Here is a 20,942-nt window from a genome sequence, read left to right on the forward strand (position 1 = left end):
TATCATAATCAGATGACAGGAATCACCTACATACGGTTTCGGCAAATTGGTAATATCTTAATTTAGAAATTAACTGAATATATTATAGCAGCTAATTTGGAAATTGCTCTGCTCTTACTGCATATTCACACTTCTTAGAATCAAATTATTTATTGCTGTTCTTTTATTATTATTTTTTTAAGTGTTGTTTTGTCTTGTTAAGTATGTAATAACAGGATTAGAATAAGGTCCAAACTAGTACTTACTTACTATTTCCATATTGTCTGGTGATTAATACGTCTCTTCTCCAGGTGAAAGAAATTCATTTAATGGCATTATGTTATATATTTGATGCCATTAATTAGATCTACTTAGAGATATGAGTATATCCCTTTCCTTCCATTGCTTCCATTGACGTAAAGCTCAAAATGGACTGTTGGTAAAGTTTATATCTTTCCAATTGCAATCATCTTTATTGATGATTAAGTTAGTTGAATAAATCATTAGCTGTTTTGTACAGTAAATAATTTTAATTGATATTGTTTAATCTATGTATGTTAAAATGTGCAGAGTTAAGGTTTAGGAATCTATAGATTTAGACATCACATATAATATTTAGCACAATGTAGTCTATGGAGCATGTGTAAGAATATTGTATTTATGCAGTATGATAGATGTTTAAAATACCCTGTATGTTAATTTATGTATCGAACTCTGTATGCAGTAGATATATTCATCTTGTTCATTCAGAAATTATAATACTATGCAAATTCTGCTAAATCCCTTGCATATACTTACATTCATGAAGTTAATTTTGTATGCAGCTTTGAAAGGATTAATAAAGTTTATATGGAGTATATTCCTGACTAATCATATTCCGAGATTGTTAAATGCTGTTAGTCATCAGTATCTGTCAGGAACCAGTATGTAAATCAAAATAGGTACTCGATGTTTACTAACATTTTCTGTATACAGTGTTATGAATTATATATCCATTTAACATTCTGTTTCAGCAGTTTTCATGCAACCTGTTAAAACAGAATTCTAATGTGATATTTCTTATTGAGATATATAATTTTCTGAATGCAAAAGTCTTATGAAAATTGTATTCATTTTACTTACAATTGACGCATCTGTAATAATTTGTGGAGATCGTTTATTAAGCTAGAAAAGGCACATCTTTTTAAGTTACCGAAGTCCTGTTAGTACTCTCATGATAGCGTTACCTGAAATTCATGTCACTGGTTAAACTAAATGAATTTGATTTGTTAGTCTTTATAATGCAAATATCAAATATATGCTCCAGGAAAACTTCATTAAATCTGTCTACTGAAATCTCAATTAAAAGCCGTACAACTGGATTACATTTTTAATTATCACTGGTTTACAATGTATCTGGGGTTTGAGTAAAAGTATGTGGCAGTTATTTATGCGTGTTTACTGATTACTAAACTGAAGTCTGTTTGTTTCTATCACGTAAAGACTTTTCACAATTCATTAACAAAATACAGTAAACCCCCACTATTCACGGTTTCGCGAGTCGCTGATGTAATATAAAATGAAACCTAAAAAAATGTGAATTTTAAAGCACTGTGAACATTTTCCATCATAAAAAAACAGGGGCGTGGATAAAATTATCTTTCCCGGTCAAAACAGCGCTCAGTGGGTGGGAGGGAGAGGGATGACAAAATCGGGAGCGTGGATGTTTCTCATTAATCCTTGTTCAGTATATGTTATGTGCTTGTCATGGAAGGTTTCGTCGTTTGTTTTTAATTTATATGTTTATAAAATGAATAAAATTATCAATTTATAAATTGATATGCTTACAAAAGTGACAAATCTACCGTTTTGCAGTGTAAAACAGACTTGTTCGAGTGTGTTAACGGAAGAAAGTGACTTTATTTGGACAAGTTCTTTATAACCCGTACAAAAATATGGCTAAGAATAACAAGGGAAATGTGAAAATATCAAAGAAGGTGATGACATTAGCGAATAAAATTGAGTTACTAGACAAAATTTCTAATGGTGAAAGTGTCTCCTCAGTGGCAAAACGTTATAAAATCAATGAGTCAACAGTACGATTGATCAAAAAATCGGAAGAAAAAATCCGCCGTAGTGTCCATGAAAACACGCTAATTGCTTCAAAAATTTGCTCTAACTCGTGATGTTAAATTAGAAAAAATGGAAAAGGCTTTAAATCTGTGGATAGAAGACCGAACTCAAAATAAAATTCCGTTAAGTTCACTCATCATTCGTGAAAAGGCAAAACTCCTTTATCAAACTTTAGCAAAACTGGTGATAGCACTGGCGGGATAAGTTTTTTAGCTAGCAAAGGCGCTGGTTTGAAATTTCTAATAAATATTACATTTAATATTAAATTGTTTCTTATTTTCATTTCGATGCCATACGCTTGCATTTCATTATGTACTGTCTATGTACATAGTCATATTATGAAGGTACATATAATACATACATAGACAAAATTTTAGACTAGTTTTTCTTATATATTTCATACTTTGGAATGGAATCCCTTTATTACTATAGGAGCCATAACTCAGTATTCGCATTTTTGGTATTAGGAATGTAACCCCCGCGAATAGCTGGGGTTTACTGTACAGTAAACACACACACTGCAATGTAGCTGACCTTGACCCAGGAAGGTAGACAGCCCCCACCCCCGCTCTTCCTGCCCATCTGTGATTCCCAGAATTTTATTTTCTGAGTGGAGTCTGGGAGACTCCTATGTGTAGTTATGGGTTAAACGTGTCTGAGCATGCACTGACTTGTTTGTACAGTCCACTCAACCACAGAGCCTATATAAGTGGCACATCCCTTATGCAGTCACAGTACTCCTGTAAAAACTGTTGTGAGCTCTCATTGTGTGTTAGTTTTCTTTTAGTAGAGCAACCAGAAAGTGTATAAACAGTCCCAACATATTTTGTTACATATGTGGTTGTTTTGTTCCTGTAAAGCAGAGGAGAAATATTACCGTTTTTGTAAAAAAATCGTATTATGTATACTTTGACATAAAACTAGGCAACAGGATAAATCGTGGGCACTGCATAAAGTATGCCATACATGTGTGGAACATCTTAGAAAATGGAGTCAAGGAAAAAAGGTGTGCTTGCCATTTGCTATTTCTGTGGTGTGGTGCAAGCCAGTAAGACATGCCGAATGTTATTTTTGTTGTATGTGATGTTAAAGGTTACAATTCAAAAAATAAAGGACATCAAATATCCAGATCTACCATCAGCCATAAGACCGGTTCCGCACAGACCTGATCTGCCTGTAAAACCTCCACCAGAAGCTTTGGAGTCCACATCTTCTTCCACTGAAGCAGAAGCTAACGAGGTTAGTGAAGAGGAATGTTATCAACTAGAAAATATTTTAATGCCACAGAAATTCACACAAGTCGAATTGAACAATTTAGTAAGGGACTTAGGTCTTTCAAAGCATGCTGCTGAAATTCTGTAATCCAGACTTCAAGCGAAGAACTTACTTGCTCCAGGTACATCATTTTCCTGGTACAGAAATCGTGAAAGGGAGTTTATAAAGTATTTTTCACAAGAAGGTCTTCTCGTATATTGCAGTGATATCGCTGGTTTAATAAGTGCCTTAGGAGCTCCATCATACATTCCTAGTGAATGGAGACTATTTATAGACTCTTCTAAGACTAGTTTAAAAGGTGTTCTCTTGTATAATGGAGATAAGTACACATCTGTGCCAGTTGCTCATTCAGTCTACTTAAAAGAAACTTATGACAATCTAAAGTTGCTTCTAGAGAAAATTAAATATCAAAATCATGAATGGCAACTATGTGGAGACTTAAAAGTGTTATGTTGTTGGGGCAACAAGGTGGGTACACTAAAATGCCATGCTTTATTTGTGAATGGGATAGCAGAGCTAAAGCACTGCATTGGACAAAGAAGCAATGGCCTCGGAGGCACAATCTTACACCGCGGTGAAAAAATGTTGTGCGCGAAAGTTTGTGAAGCCAGATAAAATACTTTTACCTCCACTGCATATCAAGTTAGGCATAATGAAGCAATTTGTTAAAGCATTTAATAAGGATGGCAACTTCTTTAAGTACCTTTGCAGTAAATTTCCCGGTTTATCTGATGCAAAAGTTAAGGAGAGTATCTTCATTGGTCCCCAAGTTATAAAAATTGGGAAAGGGAAGCCTGGATTGCTTTTAAAAATGTAATGGAAAACTGTCTAGGAAATCATAAATCACAGGATTATGAGAAAATTGTTCAAAATATACTCAAAAAGCTTCACAATTTAGGTTGCAATATGAGCATCAAAATTCACTTTTTGCATGCTCATCTTGATTTTTTCCCCGAAAATCTTGCACAGATGGGAGAAGAACAAGGGGAGAGATTCCATTAGAACATAAAGGAAATGGAGCAGAGACACCAGTGAAGGTGGAATACAAGCATGATGGCCGACTACTGCTGGCATTTAAAAAGAGAGAAACCTGGCACTGTACATAAAATAAAAATGATTAAATATTCTTTTCAGACAAAGAGACGAAGGTCTGATTAATGAATGTTTCAGAATTTTGATTAATACTTGTTAGTATTTACGTATTTTTTGATATCATCATCATCAGCCATTTTCAATCCACTGCAGGATGAAGGCCTCTCCAGCAACTTTCCAGTTCCTTCTGTTTTGAGCACTGGCCATCCATTTACTACCCACAAACTCATGAATTTCATCTATCCATCTCCGCCTTTGTCTTCCAGGTTTTCTTCTAGCTCCTCTTGGGTACCATTCTGTTATTTTCTTAGTCCATCTGTCATCATGCCTTCGAGCTATGTGTCCTGCCCAAGTCCATTTTAGTTCTTTAGTTTTGATAAGAATGTCCTTTACTTGAGTTTGCTGCCTAATCCATGTGTTTCTCTTCTTATCCAACAGTCTGATTCCCGATATAATTCGTTCCATTCTTCGCTGTGTAGTTCTCAGCTTCTCTTCCATTCGTTTGGTGAGTGCCCAAGTTTCACTTCCATAAGTCATGGTTGGGAGTATACATTGGTTCATTATTTTACGTTTCAGACAAACTGGGATATTGCTCTTCAGTATGTGACTATATTTCCTGAATGCTATCCATCCAAAATGTATTCTTCTCTTGACTTCCAGCCATTTATCATTATTACAGCTAATAACTTGTCCTAGATAAGTATATGACTCCACCTTTTCAATTACTGCTCCTTCAATCATTCTTTCTCTTTCTGTGACATACATGTTCATCATTACTTTTGTTTTAGCCATATTCTTTAGTCCAAAATCCTTACCAACTGTGCATAACTGATTAAGATTTCCTCTAATTCTTTGGGATTGTGGCTTATGACCACAATGTCATCTGCAAATCGTAAATGGTTTAGGTACTCTCCGTTCACATTGACTCCTTTCTGCGACCAGTCTAATCTTCTGAAAGCTTCAACAAGGGCAGCAGTAAACAGCTTCGGAGATATTGTGTCTCCTTGTCGAACTCCTTTCTCAATTTTAAATTTTCTACTGTCTTTGTCTAGTCTAATAAAGGAGGTACCACTCTCATATATTTTCTTCAAAATCATAATATGCGGGGTATTTATGCCTTGTCTTTCCAGAGCCCGAAACATTGCCTTATGCTGTATGGAGTCAAATGCCTTTTCATAATCCACAAATGCCAGGCATAATGGTGTTTTATATTCATTTGCTTTCTCCATTAGCTGTGATATAACGTAAAGGTGATCCATAGTTGAAAATCCTGTCCTAAAGCCAGCTTGCTCTTTCGGTTGATTGTCATCAAGTATTTTTTCTAATCTGTTAGTAATGACCCTTGTGAACAACTTGTAGATGTGGGATAACAAGCTAATTGGTCTATAATTTCCAATTTTTGATTTATCTCCTTACTTATGCAGCAAAACTATGATTGCATTATTCCACGGCTTAGGCGCCACACCTTTTCTAATGCACTTTGTGAAGAGCCTTGCCAGTTTTTGTGTTATGTCTCTTCCTCCCAATTTTAACAACTCTACAGTATCTTCATCTTCCCCCGGGACCTTCTGATTCTTCATTTTCTTCAATGCATGTTCTACCTCATCAGGAAGAATATCGTGTATGTCGTATGTGTTGCTACTTTGCAATCCATCTTCCCCCACTGCTGGCATCATTCCCTCGCTCCTTGTATTATTCTCTATAGTAGTCTTCTGCTATTTGAATTATGCCTTCTCTGCTGTTTATAAATACACCATCACTATTCTTCAGTTTCAGTATCATTTGTCTTTCTGTATTACTGCTCATGGCTGCTGATTTAAATCCTTTGTTTTCCCTTAATGCTTGTTCTACTTTTCTTGTGTTAAATCTTCTTATGTCCTCTCTGAGTCTCTTTCTAATGGCTTTGCATAACTCAGTATACTCAATTTTCTCCCTGTCATTGTTTTTCTTGCTCTTCATTTGTCGTCTTCTATTCATGGAGTTTGCTGACTAATTTTTTTCTTCTTTGGATTTTTTTTTCCCTATAGGTTTCTTGGGCTTTATCACTCTCAGAAAGTTGTAATATTCCTCGTCGATATCTTGGTCCTGAGCAGTCTGCAGAAGCTCAAACTTGTTCTTAAGTTCCAGTACATACTGCTTTTTCTCCTCTTCTGTTATCTCAGAGACCTTTGTATTATTTACGCAAGTCAGTTTTTTTCCTTTCCTTTCCTACATCTATATCAAGTGTACATCTTACCATTCTGTGATCACTTCCAACATTTACCTTATTCAGGACGGTAACATCATTCACAATATATCTTCTATTAGTGAGGATGATGTTTGTTTGTTATTTGGTTTTTAGGAGCATTAGCAACTATGGCCATATTGCTCCAGGATATGCGGTGGTCATTCCCTGACCTTTCCGCATCCTCCGTATTTGGTGGTAACGGGCTCGAACCCCGGTCTAATCAAGAAACGTGTGCTACACACTGCTGCTCCTTCCCACCTGGCTACGGAGGCACAGTGAGGATGAAGTGGATTTCATTAGTTGTTAATCCATTTGGACTCTTCCATGTCCACTTTCTTTTTTTTTTTTTTTTTTTTAAGTGAACCCCAAACACGAGAGGTATTAGAACCTATGGTACTTAGTACCGTGCTTGGGTTAAAAAAGCATGGGTTGAAGGAGACGTATGGGGAGAGCGGGATGCCGGAAACTTTGCTCTAGAGACTAAACATGGGTTTCGCCACTTCAAGCCTCCAATAAGCAAAGTGGTGGTATTTCACCGGTTGATGAAAGTCATCTACCACCTGAGTCTGTTCACCCTTTTCTTGAAAAAAGTGTTCATTACTGACAGTCCTTGAGATTCTGCAATTTCCACGAGTCTTTCACCTCTTTCATTTCTTTGACCAATTCCGAAATTTCCTATAGTTCTCCTTTCCGCGCTGTTTTGTCTTTTTCCAACCTTAGTGGGTTTTCTGCTCATCTAGAAGACTCTCAATTTCGGTGTACATTTCTTCAACCTCTTCATCATCATGGCTCGCTGTTGGTGCATAAATCATTATAACCTTTAGCTTGTATCTCTTAGAAATCTTGAGTATTAGTCTTGACACCCTTGGTGATGTACTTTTGAATTCCAAAATGTTGTTTTTAAAATCTTTATGGACCAGAAACCCAACTCCACCTTCACTCCTTTCACTGTTTCCATTGGTGTACAGCAGATTTCCACTTGATAAACTTATAAGTTATTCATTTCTTCTTCTTGTTTCAGCCAAACCGATGGTATTGCAATTCACATTTTCTAATTCCTTTTCCAGCTCTAATATCCTCTCTTCACCGATGAGTGATCTTACATTATAACAGGCCAAGTTCAGTTTCTGTGCCTGATAGCCTGGTCGTACCCAGAGGTTCTTAGCACCCTCTGCTTCCACTCTGATCCTCTCTCTGCCGTAAGAGGGGGAGTAAAAGCTGCTGGGGACTGAGGACCATTTGTTTTGTTGTGCTGTCATATGCTGGAGGGTTTGGTCTTTTCCTCTTCACGCTGACCAGGCGTCTTGAAGAGAACCACTCTACACGTTCGTTGCCACCTAAGTGACGTAACAGGGCTTACCATTGAGAAGGTGTGCATGAGTGGATTTTAGGGAGGCAGGCCAACCGGACTTCTCCTAAATCTTCTGTATTAGAGAGATATTGGATCCATCAGTGTTTTAGGCTGAGTGTCTGATAACACACAGGATACCTGTTCCCCTCTAAGCCCCTTTTTTGGTATATGAATATGTAATCCTATCAGTTTGTCATTACTAAATACAATAAAGTTATATACTTTCGTAAAAAACAATACTTTTTTATTTCTTAAATTGTGATGTCTCTGGATGTGATAGAAAAAAATCTAAGGCATATTTGAAATCACAGCAACATATTTCGGCAGTAAGACCTATTGAAATTCAAACCCCAGTGAACAAACGTAAATTTATAAACTAGTGTTATTGGACATGTATTTCAGACGTTTGGCAGCATAAATTATTTCTCTGTCCTTTGAAGGTCGTATGTGGTGTCATTCTAATGTGCTTCAGCCATATCGTTTTTCTTTTTTTTTTTAAATTGATTATGAACTTTTCAATCTGATAATTATCTTTCAAGATTCTTTCGACTTCAGTGGTGAAATGGTGATTGTTAGTTGCCACCATGCAGAAATGTCCCAATTTAAATCTGTGGATGATACAAGGAACTTGTGTCCTTTTTAAGAAAAGCCAAGTTAGTTGATCTCACTGAAAATTTGGTGGGGTTTTTTTTTTCCCATCCTATAAATGTACAAAGAGGCCTTAGAACCCACGCATTTCACAGCCAAAATTTACTGGCGGGAAACCACGCACTTTACTGTCCCATGGTCTCAATCACTAATTAAAACCAACCAATACAAACTGTCATTCTAAAGTTAGTTTCGAGTATGATAATTGAACTCCAGGTGCAAAATAAAGATAAAAACAAAAAAAAGTGAAGTTCGTATTTCTAACAAGGTGTAAACAAATAAACTGCTCTTAAATTATTAGTATTTAAATGTTTAAGGTGCATTTATCACTTACGCATTCAATCACTTCTGTATTTTTCCCCCAAATTTAAATTTCTTAATTTAATTAAAGAGCACAGCGTGAAATGTAATGACTTCAAAATCATTTTAATCTTTAATCAGTTATTCATGTAAGGTTATTTCTTGATTCAGTAGTCAATTTTCATTAAGCCAGTTCTTGTTCTTTTTCAGCTATTCTTGATATTTAATATTATTAATTATTAAATAAATTACATTTGCCCCGGCACAGCATTAATATGTTGCCTAGTTTTCCGCTGACGTAGTATGCCCCTATATAGATGCGGGCCCTTGCCATGGTGGTGTTACCATAAATGTTGTCATTTTAACATCTGGTGTTGTGGCCAGAGGTCAAAATGACATATTACAGTGTACATAATGTATCTGTTTTTTTTTTTTTTTTTTTTATGTGAACCCCAAACACGAGAGGTATTTGAACCTATAGTACTTAGTACCATGCTTGGGTTGGAGGTTGAGAAGACGAAAGAAGATATTTGTTGCCATTGGACTTGAACTTCTGTAGATTGTAATTCTCAGGAAATACGTATAAAGGAAGGTTATTCCAGAAAATGGCAGTTGAATGAATAAATGAGGAAGATGAAAAGTTGGTTCTGTGGGTTTGAAGTTGGACAGTAAATGGATGTTGGCTGGTGGCGGCACGTGTTCGGACTGTTTTGAAAGAGAGAGCGGGAATTATAGAAGCCAATTCAGAAGAACAGTGCCCATGGAAGTATCTGTAGAAGAGGCATGCAGCAGAAACAGTGTGTCTATGAGAAAGCGAGTGGAGTGACTCTGTTAGAGATGAATCATTAATTAACCTAACTGCCCTCTTCTGAATGGAATCAAGAAGCCTGAGAGAAGTTTTGGGGGCACCACCCCACATATGGGGTGGTTTTGGGAGCACCACCCCAGATGTGGGAACAATATTCCATGGCAGGGCGGATTTGCGATTTATACAGAGTGAGCAGCTGTTTGGAAGAAAAGTAATTCCGAGAGCAAAAGAGAAAACCAAGTTTTTTTAGATGCAGAGGAAGCAATATTTGTAATGTGCTTGTGCCAAGAGAGATTAGAAGTCAGGGTAATCCCCAAAAGAGATATATCATTTTGCCTAGAAATCGGAGTGTCACTAAAGATAAGCATAGGAGCAGAAGAATCCTTTTTGCCAGATATAAGACAAGACTGAGTTTTAGAAGGGTTGAAATCAACTAAATTACTGGAATAAGTTGCCTTCATGGGTGGTAGAGGCCGACAGTTTGGGGAAATTCAAAGGTCATCTGGATTGTACTTTCGGGTAAGGGAAGCGCATAGGATGATAGGTTTAATTTCCTTCTTTTTTTTTTTTTATTAATTATTATTATTTAGTTTTGTTTTTTTTAATTTTTTTTTTTTATCATTGTTTTGTTCGGATTTTTTTTTTTTTTTTTTTGGCTGGTGCAGCATAAGCCATAGGCTTTCTTGCACCATGTGGCCGTTACTAATACTAATACTAATACTAAGTTGTCTTTGCCCAACTGGTGAATTACCTGAAGATTGGCATTTAAGGAATTGGTAGCAGATTTTCGAGAAGTTGAAGCTGATTGAGCAGGACAAGGTTTCTCAAAATGGAAAGTGGAATGCAATGTGCTATCATCGGCAAAACTATGGATAGGATTTCCAGTCAGTGGAAGAAGGTCATTAATATAAAAGAGGAAAAGACGGGGGAAAGAACTGAACCTTGGGGGACGCCGGCATTATTGGAGAAGTTAGAAGACAGAGAGCCATCTACCATCACCTTCAGTAAGTGATCAGAGAGAAAACTGGATAACCAATTACTAAAAACAGTTGTCAAACCATAAGATGGAAGCTTGTTTAGAAGACCTTTATGCCAAACACGATCGAAAGCCTTTGAGATGTCAAGAGCAACTACTTGTGTTTCACCGAACCTTTCCATTGAATTAGTCCATAAATGGATAACATAAAACAGAATATCACCAGTGGATCGACGCTGACGGAATCCATACTGGCGATCAGTGATCATACAGAAGGTTTCTAGGTAGTTTAAGAGTTGGCGGTTAATTGATTTCTCCATTACTTTAGAAAGAGTAGAAGTAATTGCAGATAGACAATGATTGGATGGGAGGGATTTGTTACCCTTTTTAGGAACTGGCTGGAGATGAGCAAATTTCCAAGCAGAAGGAAAAACACCTTTGGAATAAGAGAGTGAAAAAAGGCAGCAAAGAATAGGAGTAAGCTCAGGAGCACAGGTTTTGAGAACAAGTGGAGAAATACCATCAGGACCTGGAGCTTTCTTAGCATCAAGATTCATCAAATCCTTCTGACATCCTTTTGACGGAAGACTACAGGAGGCATGGAATGGAGTGTGTTGGGAATGGTGGAAGGTGTTTTACCAAGATCATTAATACATGAGTTGGAAGAAAAATGGGATGCTAGCAGGTCAGCTTTATCCTTGGCTGAAGTGACAACAGAACCATCTGATTTGGACAGAGGTGGGAGCAGAGATGGGCAAAAGTTGCGGCCAATAGCTTTGGCAAGAGACCAGAATGTTCGGCTACCATTAGGGCAAGAAGCAAGTTTTCTACTCTTAGCCTGTTCAAACTCTAATTTGGACTGATTAATAACTGCTTTATAATTGTTGCGAGCTTTGGTGTAGGCAGAAAATGAAACTGAAGAATTAGAAACAAGCCAATTACGATATGCAACATTCTTCTCTTGGACAGCCTTAGCACATTTATTGGAAAACCAAGGTTTAGATAAAGGACGAGATTTTAAAGTGGAGTGTGGGATAAAGGATTCCATTCCTGCAAGAATAATTTCACTGACACGATCTGAGCAAACGTTGACATCAGAAGTTTTGAAACATTAATCCGACCAAGGAAAAGAAGAAAAGAAGTCTCGCAGGTCATCCCATTTTGCATTCTTGTAATGCCAAACAACACGAGGTTGGGAATAGCCATGAGATAAAGGTTCCATTGGAGAAGAGACAATCACCAAGTTGTGATCTGAAGTGCTAAAGGACCTCTCACTTCGACCGTGTACTAAGAAGGGTTGTCGGTGGGAAAAAGATCAAGCGTATTGGCTGTATGATTAGGATTGTCCAGTATTCTTGTAGGTAAATGAACAATCTGTGCTACGTCATTAGTAATTGCAAAAGCCTCAACATCTCGACCTGCTGGATCAGTGTGTCTAGAAAACGGAAGCCAGCTGGAGTTGTGAACATTAAAATCACCAATGAAAATTACCTCACTGCTAGGAAAGTTGGACTGGACAAAGTCAAGTTGCAAAGAGAGGAAGTCAAAGAGCTCCAAGTGATTAGTGGAGTTGGGAGAACGGTAGAGACAACAGATGAATTTGACACAATGAGGTAGAGAGATTTTAAGCCAGAGAAGATCAAAGAGAGGAGATTCCAAATTGCTAAGTCTCTGACAGGGAATATCAGAACGGACATATGCACAAATACCACCTTTGAGGCGAAAGGAATCATATAGCGAATAATTTGGGCATCTGAGATGTGCAGTAGTTGAATCAACCGATAACTGAGATTCTGTCAGAAAAAGTACATGGGGTTTGGCAGACTGTAAGTGGAAATGGACATCGTTGAGATTAGAATTGAGACCACGTATATTTGTGAAATGAATTAGGAAGTGCTTGGGAGGTTTAGACCTTTTTGCAGATAAGCTTGCTCTGTTAAGTTTTTGCAATAAAAGATTGCAATAAAAAGTTGTTTTTGCATTAAAAGATTTCTTTTAATGAAGCTGGGGATGGGTTCTTGAGAAACAAGCAAGATCGCCCTCTTTCTTAGTTCTCACTTTGTGCTCTCTCTGTTTACCCTGATATTATTCAGCACCGTCCTTTCAATTAGAAAACAAAGCCCTGAGTTATGTGATAAACATGATCAAACAAATTGGGTTCCTGCATCCTATTAACCATTGAGCAGAATACCAATGTATAACTTTATATTTGTTAGGATACTACTTGCTGGGTGGTTGTTTTTTTTTTTTTTTGGCTGATGCTGCATAAGCTTGCTTTCTTGCATCATATGCCTCTACTAACACTAATGCTAAATGTTCCACTTGAGACTTTTAAGGGTTCAAAAAACCTTCACCAGATGCTTCAATTATAATAGTTTTTTTATGTTCTGTTTTAACAGAACAGTTATTACCATGTATAATCATTTCCAATAAATCTTGCTTTCTTTTCTTCTCTTCTTCATCTATCTCTAAAGATGCCTGAGATTGTTAAAACAACTTATTGAATACTTCTTTGTAGAATGGCGAGCTCTCTCTCTCCCTCCATTGAATTTGTTCATTCTTTCCCCTATGCTTTTTTGTTACTCTAATTCCCGCCCTTTGTTCTTGAAGCACAATTAGGAGCCCATTCTAAAGAAAGTTCCATGCCCATTATTTTGCATTTATCAGAAACAACAATTACGATAATCATCAGTGGGTAAAAAAAAAAAAAATATGTTCTTCGCTGTACAAATATAATTCAGTAACGTCTCACTTACTGAGTTATCGCAGGAAAATCTTATTCACGTATCCCTAATTATAACTTTTATATCACATGAAGTATGAAATGCAGCAGTGGTATCCTGTAGTATCCTACAGTGCTGAACAGACCCAATTCTCCAAACGGCATGTCAGATTCGATATCTGGGAATTATTTTAAGCTTTTTTTCGGCGCAGTTCAGTGGGTTGCAATCATAAAGTTTCTTAAGAAAGTTTCATTCATTTGGATTTTCTTGAGACAATGCAGCTGTTAAGCTTTCAAGTGTCTTATGTCTGCACATTGTTTATCTTTTAACTTTCGGTTGTCTGTTACAGATATAAAACGGAACGACCTCAATATATTTTTTTGTAATTTTATTTTTACTTACAAGTCACTTCGAATGTATACAATAAAAATAATGATTAAAAATACATGGAGAATACAAATAATTTTATTGCAATTCTAAACAAAAATTTGTATAAAATATGGTTACTTTGAAACATTTATTAGTATTTTAGTGCATTTTTAACAGCGAGAAGAGCGTTCTTCACCAGCTGCTGTTTCTTCATCTGTAATTTGTTTAACTGGCTGAGTTTATCTGCTGTTTTTTTTTATTGGCAATTTTTTTCAGCTGACATCCTTTTTTTTTATCTGGTGCAGTTGCACCATACACACCTGGTTGCACTATAATGTATATACCTGGTTGCAGTGTATTGTCTTCTGAGCACTGAGTGCCATATTCTAAACGTGATGTACCACATCCTGTTGTCACACTAAGTAGTTTCTTCCTTTGTGGGAGGTGTGCGCTTCTTTTTTGCATCCCACTTAACTGCTTTAATTGATCTTTGTTAAATGACCACAAGCTTTCCTTATGGCCATGGGATATTGTATTAGTATTAGTAATGGCCACACGGTGCAAGAAAGCCTATGGCTTATGCTGCCAGCCAAAAAAAAAAAAAAAAATCCGAACAAAACAATGATAAAAGCAAAAAAAAAAGTAAAATAAAATAAATAACTAAATAATAATAATTAATAAAAAAAAAAAAAAAAAAAAACGAAATTAAACCTATCATCCTATGCGCTTCCCCTACCTGAAAGTACTATCCAGATGACCTTTGAATTTCCCCAAACTGTCGGCCTCTACCACCCACGAAGGCAACTTATTCCAGTAATTTATAACTCGCTGGCTAAAATAAAACTTCCTGCAGTCCAATCTAAACATTTCCCCCCGTAACTTGGATTTATGTCCCCTAGTTCTAGCATCATTTATAATCTTGAAAATTTTGTCCTTATTCATTTTACTGATGCCTCTCAGAGCCTTAAACACCTCAATCAAATCTCCTCTAAGGTGTCTAGTTTCCAAACTCTGCAACCCACATATTCTAAGTCTTTCTTCATAAGGACGCCCTTTTGCCGATCTCACCAGGCGAGTTACCCTTCTTTGCACCCTTTCAAGAAGCTCGATGTCTTTATTTAGGTGCGGTCTCCATACTTGAATACAGTATTCCAAGTGTGGTCTAACACAAGCCTTATATAATGGGATTATCACGTCCCTATCTCTACTTGCAAAAGTTTGATAGATCAGCGATAGGACACCATGGGCCTTCCTTGCAACCTGTTTACAATGCTCAGAGAATTTCATGTCTGACCGTATCGTAACACCCAAGTCCCTTTCCTCCAGTACAGGGTTTAGTTGAACTCCACCAAGTGAATAAGTTTTTTTTTGGAATTACTGTTTCCCAGGTGTAATACCTTACACTTTGTTGGATTAAAGCACAGCTGCCATTTTTCTGACCAGTCCTGAAGTCTATCTAGGTCTCTCTGAAGAAGCTCAGCTTGACAGTGATCATTAACTACTCTACCAATTTTAACATCATCTGCAAATTTAGACATCATGGCCTCTGTCCCTTCATCAATGTCGTTTATGAAAATTAAAAACAACAGTGGTCCTAATACTGATCCTTGGGGAACCCCACTTCTTACATCAACCTAATCTGAGGAATAGCCATTTATCACAACCCTCTGCCTCCTGCCCTGAAGCCATCCTTCTATCCATCTAAGGATTTTTCCAGTGATTCCAACCTGTTCCAGCTTATAAAGCAACTGCTCATGTGGGACTGAGTCAAAAGCTTTGCTGAAATCTAAATAAACAATGTCGAAATTATTTCCTAAATCCAGCTCGTGAGTGACCCTTTCGAAATAGTGAACCAGATTTGTTAAACATGATTTTCCCTTTACAAAACCATGCTGAGTATCCTTGAGAATTTCAATTCAATCCAAATGATCCTGAATTCCACCCTTGATCATTGCTTCCATGATTTTCCCTACTACTGAAGTCAGATTGACAGGTTGATAATTTCCAACTTCACTTTTAGAGCCACCCTTATGTATGGGAGATACATTTGCACTTTTCCAATCCAAGGGAATCTCCCCAGAGTCTAATGATGCTCGCATAATTAGCCTCAATGGTTCAATGCACTCGCTTGCCGCCTCTCTTAAGATTATAGGGTATATTCCATCAACTCCAGGAGCCTTACTGGTCTGTAGGCTCGAAAGTTTTTTCATTAAATAATCTTGCGAAATTTCAATATCATTAATTACATATTTTTTAACTTCGCTCCCACAATTTCCCATTGCCACAAAAGGCTTTTCATTTGTAAATATCGATGCAAAATAACTGTTGAGTTCATCTGCAACGGCAGCTGGTGTATTTATTACTATCCCCTTTCCCTTACGTAAAGGTCCGATCTGGTTTGTCCTGCTCTTCTTGGCATTTATATATGTGAAGAATTCTTTATCCCCCCTTCTTTGCTCTGTTTGCTAGTGATTTCTCATAAACTGCCTTTGCCTGTCGAACCTTTTCTGTGGCTCTATTACACATCACCATGTAGCTGTTATAGGCTTCAGTACTTTTTATTGCTCTGTAACCTTTCCATGCCACCTTTTTCTGCTCAAGTAATGTGGCAACTTCACTATTCATTCAACTTGGAACCCTTGTGGAGTATTTTTTTAATGGTATATACGCATTCAAGGCATCTGTGATTAATGTTTTAAAAGCGTACCACAGTTCAATTGTATTCATTCTCTGCACGATATCTACCCAGTTAATAGAGGCCATGTAGTACCTTAAGGCATCGTAATTTCCTTTTCTGAAATTAAAACCCATTCCTTTGCCTTTTACTTCTGTTACCTCTGTCGTCATCATCCACCACAGAACTCCGTGATCACTTCCTGCTACTGGTTCCTCTACTGTCAGCCCTGTTATGTCATCTGATTTGTGTGTGATGATGAGGTCTAGGATATTCTTTTCTCTACTACTTTCTCTGACATGTTGATACAAATAACAGTCATCTAGTTGATTTAAAAATTTTATTCCTCTTGTCGAGTTTCCTTCCCATTTACTCCAATCAATTAGAGGCAAATTGAAATCACCCATAATAAGGCATTGACACTTACTTGCCCATTCCATTTGCATGTAGAGGCTTTTGTCATAATCTTCACAATCACCTGGTCTGTAGATTACTCCTACTCGCATTATACCTTTGTTTCCAACTATCTCACACCATACAGACTCTATACTAGCATGTGAAATGTCTGAATCCGGGAAAGCTATCGTCGCACTCGGGCTGCTTCTGATATGAAGCATTACCCCACCACCCCTTCTATCTAACCTATCCTTCCTAAATACATTATACAAGTCGTACTGAAACTCATCATCCCCAATTTCCGGGTGGCACCACGTCTCTGTAAGCCCTATTATGTCCGCGTTACTTGTTTTAACCAGCAGTTCGAATTCGCTCATTTTATTGACGACACTTCTAACGTTACTGTATAAACAATTCAGATTTACTGTTCTTGTATATTTAACAACCCTAACACAACCCTTGAAGTTTTTTAGGCTCTCTTCTCTGATATTGACCAATACTTTGACCAATATTATCAGATAAACGCGTGTCAGTATTACCCAGATCCCCCCCTAACTCGCAGTTTCCCTGAACCTTTAAGGTATCCTCAATAATACTGGCAAAAACTTTTGCACCACCTTTGTTTAAGTGTATCCCGTCTCTACAAAACAAATTCCTTCTACCTACAAGTGTGGGCCATGCGGATAGAAATTTATCCCCTAAAGCCTTGCAGATTTTATAAATGACAGTTCCCTATATTTTATAACTGAAGACGCTAAATTCAGAACTTTAGCATAGCTGCACTTTCTGTTGGTTCCCCACCATCGAAGAACTCACTGCCCCCATGAAAATCCTAGGAAATAGTTCCCACATTCAATATAATTGGAGCCCTAGATGACTTGGTAGGCATATATCAATTGTATACAATTGTATAGTTATAGTCGTAGAGAATACAACAGGTACAGACCACAGAATTTACACACACACACACACACACACGCCATATCGTTCTAATCCTAAGATGTATTTTTATTCTTAGAAAATGTTGCCTAAAGCTTCCCTTATAATCTGAAGGCATATTAGGTGTGTGCATTGAGGGTTTTTTTTTTCTTCTTCAGATCACACTGCATATTGTTCTTGTCAGATATATGAAAGTGAGTCCTTTATTGTCAAGAAAAGACCAATAAAATCCTACTTCTAAAAATCAGATATTTCAAGAAACATAGAATCAGTAATGCACTTGAGTAAAAATTTAGATCATAACATCAGTAATGAACAGTGTAATAGTAGCGAACTTTTGAAATTATATGACAAATAAATTTGTCATGCACCAATATTTAATATTATTTAATATTACTTAATATATTTAATAAGCACTAATGAATTTTGTATTCTGATATATGCAAGAAAATATTTTTTTATCAAAATTCACCTAAAATTTGGATGTGCCGTATAGTCCGGAAAATATGGTATAGATTATTTTAATGCACCGGAGCTTGTTGCTCATCTCAGTATATATATATGTAATTATCTGTGAAAGTGTATTCACGGGCTGAGCTATATATTGTACATGCTGAGGGGGGATTGGAATAATTCACTAGGGGAAATCTTATTCCCTCCTCCTCAGATTGGCTAATTACAGATTCAGTTATAGAGGACCTTGGAAATTCCTCCAGTCATTGATGGGACTCAAACCCAGACTTCTCAAAAAGAGACGACGGCTGTGTATTGTGCTAGTTAAGCTACTGAGGACTCCCAGAATATTTGTAAAAGCTTATACGTATTTTGTGACACCGCTGGAAAACTTTTTTCGTGGGAAATGCAGCAGCCATGCATTGTTCTGGTGAACTGTCATCAATTTACTAATTTTTTTTTTTTTTTAAACTTGTTTTCATAATTATTTGCTATTATTACCTGTTTTTCACGCCTATTGCTATATCTATATTAATGGGGTTTTTTATTTTGTTTTATCATTAACTGATAATATAATATCTAATATGTATATAGTTCTAATCTAACATATATCAGATATATTATATATCTTAGATATATTAGATATATAATAAGATATATGTTATCTAATATATATTAGATATATTATCTAATATATCTAATAATATATATATATATATAGATAATATAATATAATATAATTTCGATAATATAAATATTATCGTAAAAGTGATGTAAATCAAATAATGTAATCATGTTTAATTTAGTAGCATTTTCTGTAAAACAGCAAGGTTATCTAAGATGGACAGTCTAAGTTCCCCCTTCCGATGGGTAACTGCTTCATTTTCAATTCGCCTCATAGGATTGTTAGAATAACCAGGCGGAAACTGCAACGTTAAGGTAATTTTGCTAACATCGTTACTTTTTATTAATCAGAAAATATAGTTTTCTATTGAAAATTAAACTTACCTTTAATTTTCAATAGCATAGTAAATGCACGTTATAAATTGAACTTTACGCTAATAACCATATTGTCTTCTATTTTTCAGAGCCCTTGCAGATAGCATAGTGGTTATAATCCTCCCACACCACATGGAAAAGGCTTGAGTTCAAATACCGTCAATGACTCAAGCAATTTTTATAAACTTTTATCCAGAATGTGGCTGAGTTAGGTTAGTCTCAGGTGAGAATTGCACTGGTTTTTTTTTTTTTTTTTTCTTTCCTTAAACTTGGGGTTTGGTCCAAAAAAATGACAAACTGACCGAAAAAAATAACAAGACTTCTGTAGATAATCTTATATATATCATACACGAACTGACACTTCAAAGTCTTAGTTGCTTTGGTGCTCTCTCTCTCTCTCTCTCACACACACACACACACACACACACACACACACACACACACACACACACACACACACACACACACACACACACACACAATCTGGTTGCCAAAATGGGAAATTTTGACAACCAAACAAAAAATTTTATGGAATCGTATTATCACCTCATCCTAAGATTCCAAAAAATTTTTGGAATCTTAGAATGAGGATGCATTGCAAACGATTTTGGGCGAAGTTCAGCAATGTTCAAACTTGAAATGAAAGCACTATAAGCGACCTATTGTTCTGTTTATACTTTAGCACGACTACAAAGTCAGGAGTGTACAGCTAATAATTCTTGACAATAAATACAGTCATCGCTCTATTTAGCAGTCACAGGAGATGGAAACAGGATGAACTAAAACTAGTCTGCTAGTGCATTTGTACTCAAACCACTCAGCTACCTCAGGCTTTAATTCGATGTTGAGATTAGCTGTTATTGGTAGCTCAACGATATTCACTAGGTCTCACCTAATGAATGTTCTTGAGCTGTCAATAAGAGTGAAACGACCACTCAGTAACAATGAACAGTCGCTTACAATGTTACCACCCCAAGTTCAAACGACATTGCTGGACTTTTGCCTGATCATCACTTTGTCTGAAATCACATGCAGTGCAACTCCACCCCAGCCTTACATAACGTTCCACTAAAGATGACTTTTGTTAAACTTTAAAACATTAGCTAAAAATTAATATAAATATTGGTACAGTCTGGGGGCTCCACCCAAGCTCGGCCAACTACAGCCTCTGTTGAAGAACTTGAGAAATTCCTTCAGCCATTGATGGGAATTGAACTCAGACATCTCCAAGCCAGTGAGAGATGCCAACTAAGTTGTCACGAAGTGCTCAAAAGATTAACTATTTCAAAATATGAGATGCATTCAAGTTATAAGGTCTCCAAATTTATTTCTCACAAAATAATCGAAGAATATGCATGGGACTGCTTTTGGTTTAACTAGCAATTAGTTCTGAATATTTTCAGAAGGTGGAAGCACAGTGCAGTATATTATTATTATTATTAGCTATATGGTGCAAGGAAGCCTGAGGCTTACGCTGCAACAGCCAAAAAAAAAAAAAAAAAAAAAAATTCCATAGTTACCCTGAGAGAGAGAGAAAGAGAAGTAGAAGGGAATCACCAAGAAAGAGAAGAATGATGATATCCAGATCAGGACTCTGGGTGTGCCAAGCCCATACTCACCA

General features: G+C 36.6%; 1 protein-coding gene across 1 annotated transcript in view; it reads left to right on the forward strand.

The window, feature by feature from the left end:
* LOC150085559 (transmembrane protein 234 homolog) overlaps positions 1–19,246 on the forward strand; it is a 126,646-nt gene extending 107,400 nt beyond the window's left edge. The window contains exon 5 of the mRNA XM_090373344.1: positions 19,129–19,246. Within this exon, the coding sequence (XP_090229470.1) occupies positions 19,129–19,175 (47 nt within the window). The 3' untranslated portion in view covers positions 19,176–19,246. The remainder of the gene's footprint in view (positions 1–19,128) is intronic.
* The last annotated feature ends 1,696 nt before the right edge of the window (positions 19,247–20,942 follow it).

This window comes from Mastigoproctus giganteus, chromosome 5 (assembly GCF_048544385.1).
Source record: "Mastigoproctus giganteus isolate SK-2022 chromosome 5, ASM4854438v1, whole genome shotgun sequence".
Lineage (NCBI taxonomy): Eukaryota > Metazoa > Arthropoda > Arachnida > Uropygi > Thelyphonidae > Mastigoproctus > Mastigoproctus giganteus.